Raw genomic sequence first — 13,251 nt, 5'->3', positions numbered from 1 at the left:
GGAGGGAGCCGCGGACGGGGAGCGCCGGTGCGCGGCCACCCTCTGCCCCCAGCCCGGCCGGTCCCCGAGAGCCGGGGGGCTCACGGGATCCGTGCAGGAGCCGGCCCCCTCCCGCGGGGGCAGGCAGCGCCGACCCTGCCGAGTGACAGCCGGGCGGGGACGCTGCTGCCTCGGCGAGCCCGGCTGCGGCTGCGGCGGCTGCAGCCATGTGTTTCTCCGCCTGCCTGTGACACAATAACACGGGAAGCTGGGGGGGGGGGGGGGGGGGGGGGATCCGAGCCTGCCGAGGGGAAAAGTGACCTGCCCCGCTCAGGTGAGCCGAAGCAGCGGGGGAAGGCCGCCGCCGTCGTCCCCCCCCCCCCCCCCCCCCCCGCCAGCCACAGGCTCTGCAGCCGCCGGGGCCGGGCGGGAGGCGCCCCGCGGAGCTGCCGGCGGGGGCAGCGCGGCGGCGGGGGAGGGGGGGCGCCGGGTCCCCGGTCCCCCCTTACCCGGCGGTGCTGTGCCCGCAGGCCGGCGGCGATGGAGGAGGGCATGAGCAGCATGCAGCAGAAAGCGGCGGAGCTGGAGCACATGGCCGAGGTCCTGCTCACCGGCGAGCAGCTCCGGTAAGCCGTGCCTTCCCCCCCGCTTTGCCGGGGACACGTACCCGGGGGTCAGCAGCTGCCCCCCTGCAGGCGGGAGGGGGATCTGCGGAGCGCAGGGCGGGGGTCTGTGCCCTCGGGCTTTCCTTGCACCGGAGCACCTGCCCCGCTTCCAGCGCGTCCCCGGGCTCCGGCCCCGCTTTCCGCAGCGAGGAGGAGGAGGAGGAGGAGGAGGAGGTGGGGAGGGGGCGGCCGGCGCTGCGAGCCCGGGGAGGCAAGTTACCGCCTCGGGGGTCTTCTGCCCCGGCGGGCAGGAGGCGTCTCAAGGAGAGGCTGCAGCTCGCTGAAGGGGTGAAGCGATGCCAGACGACTTGCGTCTTTAAAGATTAAAAAACCAACGACCAAAGAAACCGTAAGCAGTGAAGTGTTTCAGCACGCCAGGGCGAAACCAGCAGAGCACGGAGACCGGCTCCTGCACGGACCCCGTGAGCCCCCCGGCTCTCGGTGACCCTGCAGAGGTGCCGCTTATTCGAAGGGCTTGTTTTTATTTTGCATCAGCTGGACCCAACAGATGGAAGGGGATCCCGCCTGTCAGTGCCAGCAGTAATTAACAGTGCTGTGTGACTGGAGTTGTGTGCAGTGCAGAAGCCCTTAACAAAAATGCCTGACTCAGTTTTTAATTTCTGTGATGTATTTAAGTGTGCCATCTGTACCCATACACTTTAGGGGAGAAAAGGAAATTTAAAGGCTTTTGGCTTGTTGATCTTGTGATTCAGGAAGAAAAATCCTAATATTACTATGTGTTATCCTTGTAACTAGAAAGATATTCTAAAACTACTTTCCCAGTAGTTCTTGCCTGAATTTTCTTCAAAATTTTTGCTCAAATGCCAGAAAAAACAGTACAAAATGACAGAAATGTTGCCTGATTTGTGAAGTGCTGTCATTGCTGCTGGTACAGATCCTGACATTTTCATCGGTTGCATCGACCTGGTAAGGACCATTGACACCTTGTGATGCACACCAGTGGTACCCCTGTTTGGGCAGTAAATGTTGTTTTAGTGGTCTGGCTCCAGTACACACCAGTGTCTGCTTCAAGCTTGGGATTCCTCTGCAAAGTAGCCTGAAGTGAAACCCAGGGTGACGGGGTGCACTGGCACACAGGCTCTGCATGGTGGACTTAGTGCAGAGCTGTTCATCCAAGAGCCTGATAAGAATCCTGCTGTTCCTGATTTACCTCACTAGAAATTGAAGATTCAAGGCTAATACAAAATTTCTGTTAAGATCACATTAATCTTTCTCTGTATACCTCTTAGTTAAATGTAAAAGCAAAAGCTTTGCAAACTCTCCCTAAGGAGACCACTGAGGAAACTTCAGCAGATCTGGCTCCTAGAATCAGCTCATTAGTGTCACAATCAAGGATGGCATTTGTCATTTATTAAGGTAATGAAACACAGTGCTTTTTTTGGGGCAGGATGATCTATAGATGCAAACCATATTATACCCTGCCCTGTGAAGTTACCTATGGCCATTCCTTTGCCAATCTGTAGGAAGTGTCCTAGATCTCCTTGGACTATGGTTTCATGAACAGCTCATCCTGAATAATGCCTAGCTACACTCCAGCAGGGGAGATCTGCTCTGCCCTGACCCCTGACTCTCCACTCCTGGCTGTGTAGTCCCATCACTTCCCCCCACTCCCAGATGAGTACCTGCTCACGTGCTTCCAGCACTTCTTGGGAGCAGATTCAATGTGGAGATCTGGTGGGTATGTTAGTCTGCTGACTGCCAGAACCCACAGAAGATAGGTGGTGGGAATGTGAAGCCAGGAGCAAGAACAGGAGGTAGTGGAGAAGTAAGATCTCCCATTTTGGCAGCAGTGAGCTACTGGGTCAGGTGGAACTGTTTTGTGAAACTGCACCCAAAATTGTTTCTCTTCCCCCGTTTTTTTGTGAGCTTTGTTCTGTTTCTCTGTTGGGATACTCTGTGTAAAAGGTTAGTCTTCTTCAGTTTTCCAGACAACAAAAGCCACAAAATACGCGATAGAAGACTGGCTGGTAGACAAGTTTTAGCCAACCCTGCATTTAAAGTTTCCTTTCTCCTGTCCAAGATAAGCGTATAATTGTTAAGGCTGAATGAAAACGTGTTTGCAGGATCAAAGACAGGCTCTCTCAGCAGCCTTTGGCACAGGCAAACAGATGATAGAATACCAGCACACATTGGCACTCAAGGAGACATACTGTACTCTATTCTTAGTGATGTTTACAAATGCAAGATAAGCCCCCAGCAGGAGTGATGCAGCCAGACAGGTGACTGTGTGTATTTGGGTGAAAGTGCATATGAGCAAGTGTTGCATACTGCAAGATGAACACATAACTTAGGAACAAAAGTGTAAAATGAAACTGTAAGCATGGTGTTGCTTACACAAACCCAACCAAATGTAGGTATTTAAAGCACTCTTGCACTAGACCAAACAGCACGTGTGTCTAAACTCAAATACCTACGAGAGCTGCTTGATTTAAATTCCTTGCAAAGTTTCTGTTGCCCGTCTCACCCCAGCCTCAGGCATTGCCTCATAGCCCTCGTTCCAGAGGCCTGTTTGCACATCTGTCCCTATCTGGCAGGGACTTCATGCAGCGAGGGCTGAAGTCATTTAAGCGGCACCTTGGCAAGCCTGGCTTTGCACCCTGGCTGTGCCAGTGGTGGGGATAGAAGCCCTGTGCCCCTTTCCCCTCCTCAGGCAGGTGCATGCTGGCTAGGGGAGGGAGTGGAGGAGGCCAAAGAGTTTTTTCCTTGTCCTTGTTGCTGTCCCTCGGTTGCTTGTGACCTGTGTCTCCCCTTTGCTAGGTCAGGAACCTCTGCCCCGGTGTGTGCTACGTCAGCTGGCGCCCAGGGAGCCGGCTGCTGGCACATGCTGGCTGTGGGCTTGCACCCACCAGCTTTGGTCATGAGCAGGTTGTGGGAGGTGAGGGTGTGATGTAAATCCTGGTCCGTTGGTGGGGTAATTTATGGAAAAAGAAACAGGATCTCGAGCTATATTTTAGCTAACAGGGTCAATTTTTATACCAGTAGTTCTGTCCTTTGCCTCTATACCCAGTAGCTGGCTGAGTGAATACTTAACTCTTACCTTTGGTTAATAGAAACATATTTTTCAAATTGAGGACTTACGAAGTTTGGCTTTTGGAAAACCTTTAAATTATCAGGCTGACAGCCATGAAACAAAGCTGAAGATTTCAGCAGTGTGGCACTTCAGGGCAGACCCTTTGGCAGCTTCTCAGCACCGTGCATGAGACTAGGAAGAGCAAGGGGAGAGCTGGGATGGGCACAACCTGGCTGTGGGCTCTGTAGGCACCGGTGGCCCTGCAAGGACAAACTGCTGGGGCTCTGGCTGCCTGACAGCTCCAGCCACCCAAAATCCCAGCTCGTCCCTCTGTTCTGCTGCGGTTTCAGAGATCCTCTTGCTCTTCAGTTCTTTTGAAGAGCTCCTCAGCTCTTTTGAGGCTGGCTGCAACAGAGCTGCCCTTAAAAGGCTCCGTAACTTAGGAGCAATGAGTATGGACCTGTCTCCTGAAGAAACGGCGAGAACTGTGTTTGAGAGGATCATGGGGCCTTCCGCTTCCTCAGGACTGGGAGGAAGCCTGCACCCCACTACATCCCTGCCTGCAAACACCTGCCTTGGGCAGCCCTGGAGAAGCAAATGTCCTGGAGCTTCCTTGGCCTCGCTGGGTGTGCCTGAAGGAAGGTGGCACAGCCTTAGTGCTTTGTATAGTCATCGTTGGAAGCATAATAACGGGAACTTATAACGGCACTACTGAAGTTGATAAGAATTTTATTGGAAGCGGAGCAGTTCCAAGCTTGTTTCCCTCCTGGTCAAAGGCAACAGGTTGTGCTCATTTCAACACTGTTGGCAGAGGGATTAAAGTATTTCAGTCTGGGTTTGAGCATTAATTTAGAGCTGATCTTGCCACTGGCAAGCAAAAGCAGTTTCAATGGGCATGTTTTGATAGACATGCTGTCTGTCTTACAGCTCAGGGGTGTCTGAAATCTTCCTTGTCTGCTAATTGTTTCTTGATGCCAGCTTGTCACCAAAATCTTGTATATCTTCTAAGAGTCCTTCATTTCTTGCAGAACATGGGCCTAATCATTCAAAGTGTCTTAAGGCTTCAGTTGACCAAACAGCAATATTAAAGAGCACCTTTTTTTTGTGTTCATTTTTTAAAAATCAGAAATTGCCATTGTATTCAAGTGCAGTTCTCTGTAGTAGGTGTAACTTGAATGATATTTAATGTCTCTGCAATCTTTCAGATACCTCTTTATCACCAGCCTTTTCAAGAAGCAACACCTTTCCCGATTCACACTTGTGTTAAATAGTTGAGTAAATAATCAGGAAACTTGCTAGATAAGCCAGTGATTTTAACAGAGTAGTGCTTATAATTCAGCATCTTCTGTCTGCTTAGGGAAATATGAAGCATGCATTCCTTTCAAAGAGACAAAATGCAACATATGGTTTAACAGGAATTTGTTCGCTTTTTTATCAGAGTTTGTACATGATTTTCATCTTGCCAAAGAGGTTTTACATGGTAAACAGCTATACATTTTGAAGCTTCAAGCCAAGTCAGAACCAATTTTCACTGGTCTTCCAAAGGTCTCGCTTCAGGAAGATTATCACTTTAAGAAGACTTCTTGACATGTTGGAGTGCATAACTTTCAGAGTCATTAACTTCTGAAGGATAATAGCACCTACAGGTTCATAAATTTTTTCCTACTCTGAGCAGTAAATAGTCAGCCTTTTTCATGGTGGTAGGATTCAAAACTTCATTGGCACTCTAAAGTGCAATGGGCACTTTCACAGTAACATACAGTAACAGCTTCTAGAGAAATGTTATCAAAAGAGCCTTAGTGTTAATGTATTGCCATAATATAAAAATATATTAACCATATAGTTACGTAATTAATTAAATGTGTTTGAAAGTATAGTAACACTGTAGTGTAAGCTTATACACTAAAAGCAGGAAAAGGATTTAAGGTACAGAACTGTCTACAGGTCACTTCCTCTCAAGTCAGATCCTGACCAATATTCAGATATTAAACAAACGTATATGACATTTTTAGAGACAGAATTCATTAGGATGAGATTTTGTAATCTGCCTAAAATAATCCAACGTTGTATTTCCACCTAAAGGGATGATGTGTTTTTCTACTCCCTGCACCTTGCTCTTGCAGCCTCCTTAGTTCTTCACCAGTGGTCGCATTATCCTTAGCCAGGAGCTACTGATCAAGCTCAAAACTAATCCAGAAAAAAACAGTTTTCAGTTGTCTCACTTTAAGAGGATCTTGTCTGCTGACTTCTTCAGGGTGGATAGGACACAGAAGATTATATTACTGTATCTCAGTGGAACAGAGTGCTTCAGAACTCTCTGTCCAAATAATTGCACTTTCATTAATTTGTTTTCCAAAATCAAGCACCCAAAAAATTGGCAATCTTCTCTGTGAGGTTCCACTAGAGTAAGAAGAAAAGGTTTCAGAGTGAGGGTTGGTAGAGCTGTTGAAATCAAGAAGTTTCCCCACTAACTCTGTCCTATCACAACACTTCCAATTATATATTTTAATTAATATAAATTATTTTAATTTTATAAAAAGCATTTTTTTCACATTTGTATGTCCATTTTTTCTAGAATCTTTGATACCTGATGCACCTTCTTATGTGTTTCAATCTTGCCTGTTTGTACTAATTTTAATGACGTTGAGTCCCATATGTATATATAAACATGCATAGATACATGTACGGGCCAGGAATCTCAATTTCTCATGTCCTTCAGTAAAATTTGTGGCTATTTAACATTTCTAGAAATCAAGACATGAGGCTTTTGCTTGCTCAGTTCTATCCTTCAAGCTACGCCTTTTAATAATTTAGTCGTTCCTGTCAGCAGCGTTCCTCCAGCACAACTCAGAGATCGAGTAGTTAGCAACGCGTGTGCAAACAGCAATTGCTCTTTGGTTATGTACATAAGAAGGCGAATGTTGTACGAATGGTTTATGCTGTATATTTTATGTATTCCGTTCCAGATGGAGTCAATCATTAACTTTTGTCTCAGGTTAGCAGAGGTCATCAGGCAAGCAAAGGATCCTCATGTGTAGCATGTGCAAGAATATTTTGTGTTTATTTTATATTAGAGGAGCTGCCCATCAACAGGTGAAAGAAACTGGTCTGATGTTGGTGCTTGTGCAGGGAAGGCAGAATTAATGTGCCAAAAGCAATCTAGCTTTGCATTTACTACTGGACCCCTGCTCTGCGGGGGCAGTGGCCGTAGCCTGGCACCATGACAGAGAGGTCCTCCTATCACCGGTTGTCATTATTATTTGCTATTTGAGTAGTGATAGCGCTTAGGAGTTTGAGCTGTTTATGAAGTCCCAGCAGGGGTAGGCACTGTGTGCTCTGAAGAAAAATAAACCCTTGCAACACAAATCTTGGCTGCGATTGCTAGCAGTTTCTTGCAGCGGTAGCGGGCTGTGGCTGGCAAGGTAGGGTCAGTGTGAAGCCACCAAGCTCAGGGAAATGAAGTGGGACTCTGTTGGGATTTCTAGTCTGGGAGGTCAGACACCAAGCCCAAGAGTGGCATCCTGAAAGCTCAGAGAAAAATACCTCCCAAGTGTGGAGATGCAGAGGTGATACTGTGTGTGTGCCAGGATGAGTGGGGAGCTCTGGGTACAGTGTTTGGGAAAGGATCTGCTCTTTTCTCCCTCCAAAGTCACACCTCTCACACGAGCGAGAGACCTGACTGAAGCCAGGAGGGAGGTCAACAAGCTTTCACTAATGGATGAACGGACAAGGACTAGGAAGGAGTCTGCATCTCCTTTTAGTTGAGGTATTTTGTGTATCTGTGGACTCCAGTGCTTTTTGAAGTATAGAATTCCAGTGGTTTCTGTGATGTATGACTTAACGGAAGTGAAGGGTGCTGTCACAGGAGCAAATTTTAGCTCCTTCGCAATCCAGCTAAGCTCCTGACAACTTCATCCCCATCAGTAAGTGTCCAGGCACGGCGTGCTGGCTTGGGTGGTAGCTCTTGGCTTAGGATCTGCTCTCTGACATTCCCTCCTGAGGCTCTGGGCCCTTCTACCTTTCCTCTCGCTTATTCTCAGTTTTTATTTTCGTAATCCTTGTGTTGTAGTTGTGTTAACTCTTTTGCCTCTTTCTTCCTTGGCAGAGCAGGTTTGTGTGAGTTCTTTTGCTAAGTGAAAAATACTTTTTTTTCTTTATTCAAGGCCAGGGTTGAATACAGTCATCTCCTCAAAATAAACTTTTGTGGGAAGGGATTAAACTGATGGAGAACTGGCAAAGGGGTTGAAAGGCTGGTTAAGAAGCAATAGCTAAGCAAGTTTGGTTGGTGTACCTGGTCCCTGAAGAAAAACTGCATTGACGCTTTAAAGGTTAATGAAGACAGAAATGGCAAAGCTTCAGGTCTCAGCAGAACCACTGGCATTTGTAGAGTGAAGGACACACTTATGTATTAGTCATAGGTTGATGTTTTGTTGGTTTTCTTTTCTTAAGCAGCAGCAAGACATACAAACCCTATATTTTAAACAATTTTAATGTATAAACCACTGGAATTAAACAGAGCTTAAACCTGTTTGAACACAGGCTTATAAGGATCCTTAGTTACACTGTTTCAGCTAAGACTATTGTTATAATAGAATGGAGAGACAGATTTACAAAGGCATTTTGCCTCCACTAGGTAGCAGAAGGAAAGCTGAGAAGCTATTTTTAATCAATTTCATAAATATCAGCAACAGTAATGACTTTTAATTTTTTTTTTTTTTTTTTTTTTTTACCTGTTTGGAGATTTGACCTTTTCCTTGAATCCCACATTTTTCCTGTGGTCTTTAAGAGAAATGACTGTATTGTGAATATGCCTTTGTTTCTTGCAGCAGAAAGAATAAAACTGATCTCAGAGTTAAAGAGAAAATATTTAAACCTACACTGCCAGGAGAGTGCTATGCAGCAGGAGTGGCAGTAAAATAATGTGCAATCTTTCTCCTTTATTTTTTTGAAAACTCTGAACCATTGAGTTGCATGGAAAAGCATGGAGAAAGGGAAAAGATAACCCACAGACTGTCACAGGCTCACTCAGGCTCTGGAGAAACCTGCTAAGCCAAAGCAGGCTCCTCAGGCAGTGATTGTCAGCAGGTCTGCTGCCGTTACATCTATTTCTCTGTTCCTCAGCTGGGTTCTTCCTCACAGTACAGCTATGCAGGGATCCAGGTATGCCTGGAGCTAGAGAAGTGGAGAGGGGCTAGTAGTTTGGATGGCTAAAACTTCAAGCAAGTACTGCCACTGAAAGCAGCTGTCCTCTCTTGTATCCACACTGACATAGGTGTTTCTGCCTCCTGGTTCCCTCCCCCGTGCTTCTGCTCCTTCAGACTGACTTAAGCATCTCTGGACCATTACCATATAGTGACCTGCACTGGGGAAGTGATCATCAGGGCTTTTTGCATGGCTTGTATTTCAGTTGAGTCAGTTTTACAAACCGATTTACCGCATGACCACATAAAAAGTGTCTTTGGATGCAGTAGGGGGGTAGAAATGGGTGGTGGCACACCCCATGTCACTGAACTACAGTTTAAGGCTGTGGTTTTCTGATAGAGCAGATCTAACTGCAGGCTGCTACTGCCCTGCTCTTATCACTTCCCTTGCACTTCGCACTGGTATTTGTCTGGGATCAGAAGTTCAGGTTACTAAAGCAGCTGAAGTCAAATAAGAAAAATTTAACTTTCTAAACAGGCTTAGCATGAGGTCAGACCGGTGCCAGCACTGGGGTGAGGGAGCCGGCAGAAGCGCATGGTCAAGGATGGAGAGAGGGAATGGTGGCAGCAGCCACTGCTGGGTTTGCTTGACTACCCCCTCAGTGCTTAATTTCCCCAAACTCAACATGGGTCAAACATTTGCCGGATTCCCATTAAAAAAATTCAGACTCTAGCAGAAGACAGACTATAAAAATCATGTTGAGTTAAAATGCCCGACACACATGTTGTTACCAGATTGGAACAGAAATTATGTTTGCAATTTGCCTAGATTATTTTACTTTCAGGGTTTTTACCTTTACTTCTGTGCTCTTGCCAGGGTATTGTGCATGGACAGAGACAAATATTGATGTTTCATGTGTTTTGAAATTTGTGCTATGTAGTTTATATAACTAGCACATCACAGCGCTACCGATGTGACAGCACTACTTCAGAATGCAACCCCCTACCTTAATTATCAGCCCTATAATTTTTCAGTCTCATAGTTTGCTTCTTAACAGTGCCTCAATCCGGTAAATGCATTCAGATCTCAAAGGTGCATTTACGAATAATTAAAAAATATTCCTGATTGGGCTTGCTAATTCAGAGCAAATATAGAAGCTGGATTTCCCACAACAAGCCCATAATTCTCCATTTCCTTGCAATTGTGTGGGTGATTACATGGACTACCACAGCTTCGTCACAGGGATTTGCAGGCAGATGAGAGTTTCCTGGTGTCTGTGGAGAACCAGGGGACTGTATGTCGTGCTGTGGGTTTTACAGTGGCATTGAGCTGATGCGTCTAGCTGCTGCTGCAGAAAAGGGCAGCCCACCTCCCCTGGGCTGGGGCTCCTGCTGCTTGGCCTGGTGCACCTGCCTGGGTGTGTGCCTGATGCTGTGGTGACCAGTCTGGGGGGCTCAGCCAGGTTACCGTCGTGTCAAACTAGCACCAATGACAGTGCAAGGGATCAGGTCAGCTGGCCTGGGGTCAGGGGCTGAGGAGCTCCACAGACCCCCGATTTAACTGGGGGACCCCACAGTAAGATTGGCTTCTCATGGAGTCAAACCCTGATGTTAAAATACAGCTGTGCCAGTCCAGGAGCCCCTTCTCATCCCATTCATCCATTCTTTACCTGCCAAACCACTGTTTAGATGTCAAGGTTTTGGTAGAGATCATAGCAATGTTGGACGGGATTTGGGGGACTACATCCAGACAGCTGTGTGGCTCTTTGGGCGAGGGTGCCTCCTGTGTATTAAGGCAGCAAGCACAAAGAGGCTAGCTTGAAGATTTAAAACTGAATGGCAAAACTGAAGCTAAATGGCTGGTCACAGCAAAAGCCTGAGAGATGGTGATAGAAAAGGTAGGAGCTTGAAAGTGAATGTAAGCGCAGTAATACTGTGTTTGATGTGACAGAAGAGGGGGCAGTGGGAGGAATCAGGGAGATGTTGAGTTCAGAAACTGTGGAAACTATATTTCCAGGAGCATTCCAGCTAGATAAGAGCCAGACAAGATGATGTTTGTTAAGCACAGTGCATAGAAGAAGCCTTGAGGTGTGAGCTAATAGGGAAGGAGAACTTGTAACAGAACTTGAACTTTCTGGGGGAGAGGTGTTAGCTATCCTGGAGGTGCGCTGCGTGAGGAATTTACAGAGACCAGAGTTCTGCTGATAAGGAGCGCTAACACTGTCATGTTTATCCTTTATGGATCTTATATAATCTGCCTGGTTTGGGAAGATTCTCCTACTCCCAGTAACACACCTGCCTTCTAGCACAGTGGCCTTTGACTTGGAGTCATGTGGGTTTGTCTGGGTGGGTTGTTTCATTGCTTCTTACACTAAGGGACATTGCCAAAATGGGTATATTGCTGTAATGTTTCCATTAGCGTTCGGCTGAACTGCTGTACCATCCACTGGCTGTGTGGTTGCACCTCTTTCCTGCATATTGGGCCAAATGAGTTTAGTGGCAGGGGTTAAAAAGAAGTGTTCGTATGTTGTATCTGTTGCTCTTCACGTTGTTACTTGTGTCTTCAAAGTGCTGGGGTTACTTGAAGTAAGCCTGTGTATTCCTTTGCATTTTCACAAGCCATTCTCAGCTCTGACTTAAGAGGCAGGTCATATGCAAGGCATAATTACAATATGGTTTGTAAAAAAAATAATTTTTAATTTAATTCCAATGACTATTGCAGAATACAGGAAGCTGAAGTTGTCAGTGCTTGTGAGTCCAGCACTTATGCTCATCCTCTTTGGGAGGAGAATCTGACAACCCATGGCCAACATGTCACTCAGAGTCAGGACTGCAATTAATGGAAATTACGTCTGAAAAGATGGTAGCTAAGCCTTATTTATAGTGCTGATTATCAGCGGTAGAACAATTTCCTTTCATTTTTTGCAGAAAGGATCCTTGTCCTGATAATCACACATCCTTTTCTGCAGTAGCATATAATTATATAGCTTAGAAATCAAGGTGATATAATAGAAAGCTGCTAATTGTTTCCTGATGCTCAGCATGTAATTAACTTGTAGTTTCTTCTAGTTGAAATTAATTTATTTTTACTAAGATGTAGAAAGAGTAACTCTTGGTTTAAGCTGCTATTTTGGTGCTTGGTCAGTGCAAATGGGGAGGATGTCATGTGAAGAAGCTCAAAGTAGCATTATCATGTACAAATCCCAAAAGAGATTGTACAAATACCATTTTGAGAGTTATTTGGGGCTAGAAGCTTTAAAGACTTGTCTTGGACAATTGAAGTGTTTTCAAAACTAATAGCATTTGGACAAACTCAGACCTTGCAAGCCTTTTGGGAAATGGTAGAAGTAGATGAAGTTACATTAATACGTAGATCTCTGAGACAAGAAGAATGGCTCCATAATAGGAGCTATTGGTATCATACTGCTGCTTGTCTAATTAGACGAGGTGATGGAAGTATGTTGTTAAAAGCACACTAAAGAAGAGAAATAAAGCAAAGTTGGTTAAAAGATTATTTTAATAAGCTTAATTTATTCATTTAATCTTAATTTATACAAAATCATACAGTTGTCTGAAATAGACAGAAAAAAAAGTGTCTTTGTGCAAGAAGCAAGCCCCAAGAAGGGCTAGCTGTCAGGGTGGTGTTGGGCTGGAGTATGTGATGTACAAGGAGATGCTGAGGGCTGCATCTGCTCAGCCTAGAGAAGAGAAAGCTCAGGGGGATTTTACTGCTGGTTGGAACTACTTAAACGAGAAGGCATAGGAAAACAGGGAGAGAGACCTTTTCAAGGTGCACAGGGGTAGGACAAGAGGCAGTAGGCAAATTTTGCAAGGGAATTTCTAATGAGATATTTGGAAATAATTATTCACTGTGCGGGTAAGTAGAAGAGTTGGAATATAGGCCCAGAGAAGCTCAGAGGTGTTAAAATCTTGCCTGGACATGATGCTGAGCAGCTTGTACTAACCGGACATGCTTTCAGTACAAGTTGGAACAGATGACCTCCAGAGGTCCCTTCCAACCTGAATTACCCTGTATTTCATGGAGGCATAGCATGATGTCTTCTTTAAGTTGTGGTGGCTGATATTATCAGCATTTTGTTACTGTCTGGTAATGAGAGATTATTATCCACTCGATTGCACTGGTGGGAGGGCTTGTGAGAATACTTCCTAACCGACTTCAGTGCAAAATCAGCTGGTTAGTTTGTAAAACGGATGCATTGGTTGACAATACCACTCCTTTTGCATTGTCCAGCTTTTCAAGCAGATTTGAGGATGAGAAATGTATCCATTTCCAAATGAATGCCCAAGAACTTTTGAAATCTCTGTTTCAACTGAGATTTTTTTGAAGATGTGAAGGTGAGGACCTGATTCCCTTGATTGCACTGCCTTAAGGCAGGCCAGGATTTTACCCCACATCATGTAGGGTTCACGAGAT

At 45.7% G+C, this 13,251-nt stretch overlaps 1 protein-coding gene across 2 annotated transcripts in view; it reads left to right on the top strand.

The window, feature by feature from the left end:
• Window positions 1-245: 245 nt before the first annotated feature.
• Window positions 246-13,251, top strand: part of DEPTOR (DEP domain containing MTOR interacting protein) — a 76,348-nt gene continuing 63,342 nt past the window's right edge. The window contains exons 1-2 of one of the 2 annotated variants that reach the window (XM_080378349.1): window positions 246-313; window positions 510-605. In XM_080378349.1, the coding sequence (XP_080234475.1) occupies window positions 520-605 (86 nt within the window). In that variant the 5' untranslated portion in view covers window positions 246-313; window positions 510-519. The other variant, XM_080378350.1, reaches the window with a different exon arrangement.

This window comes from Falco punctatus (genome assembly GCF_963210335.1).
Source record: "Falco punctatus genome assembly, chromosome: 3".
NCBI classification, from domain to species: domain Eukaryota; kingdom Metazoa; phylum Chordata; class Aves; order Falconiformes; family Falconidae; genus Falco; species Falco punctatus.
Note: the sequence above shows the minus strand (reverse complement) of the source record. Positions and strands in the feature narration are given on the sequence as shown.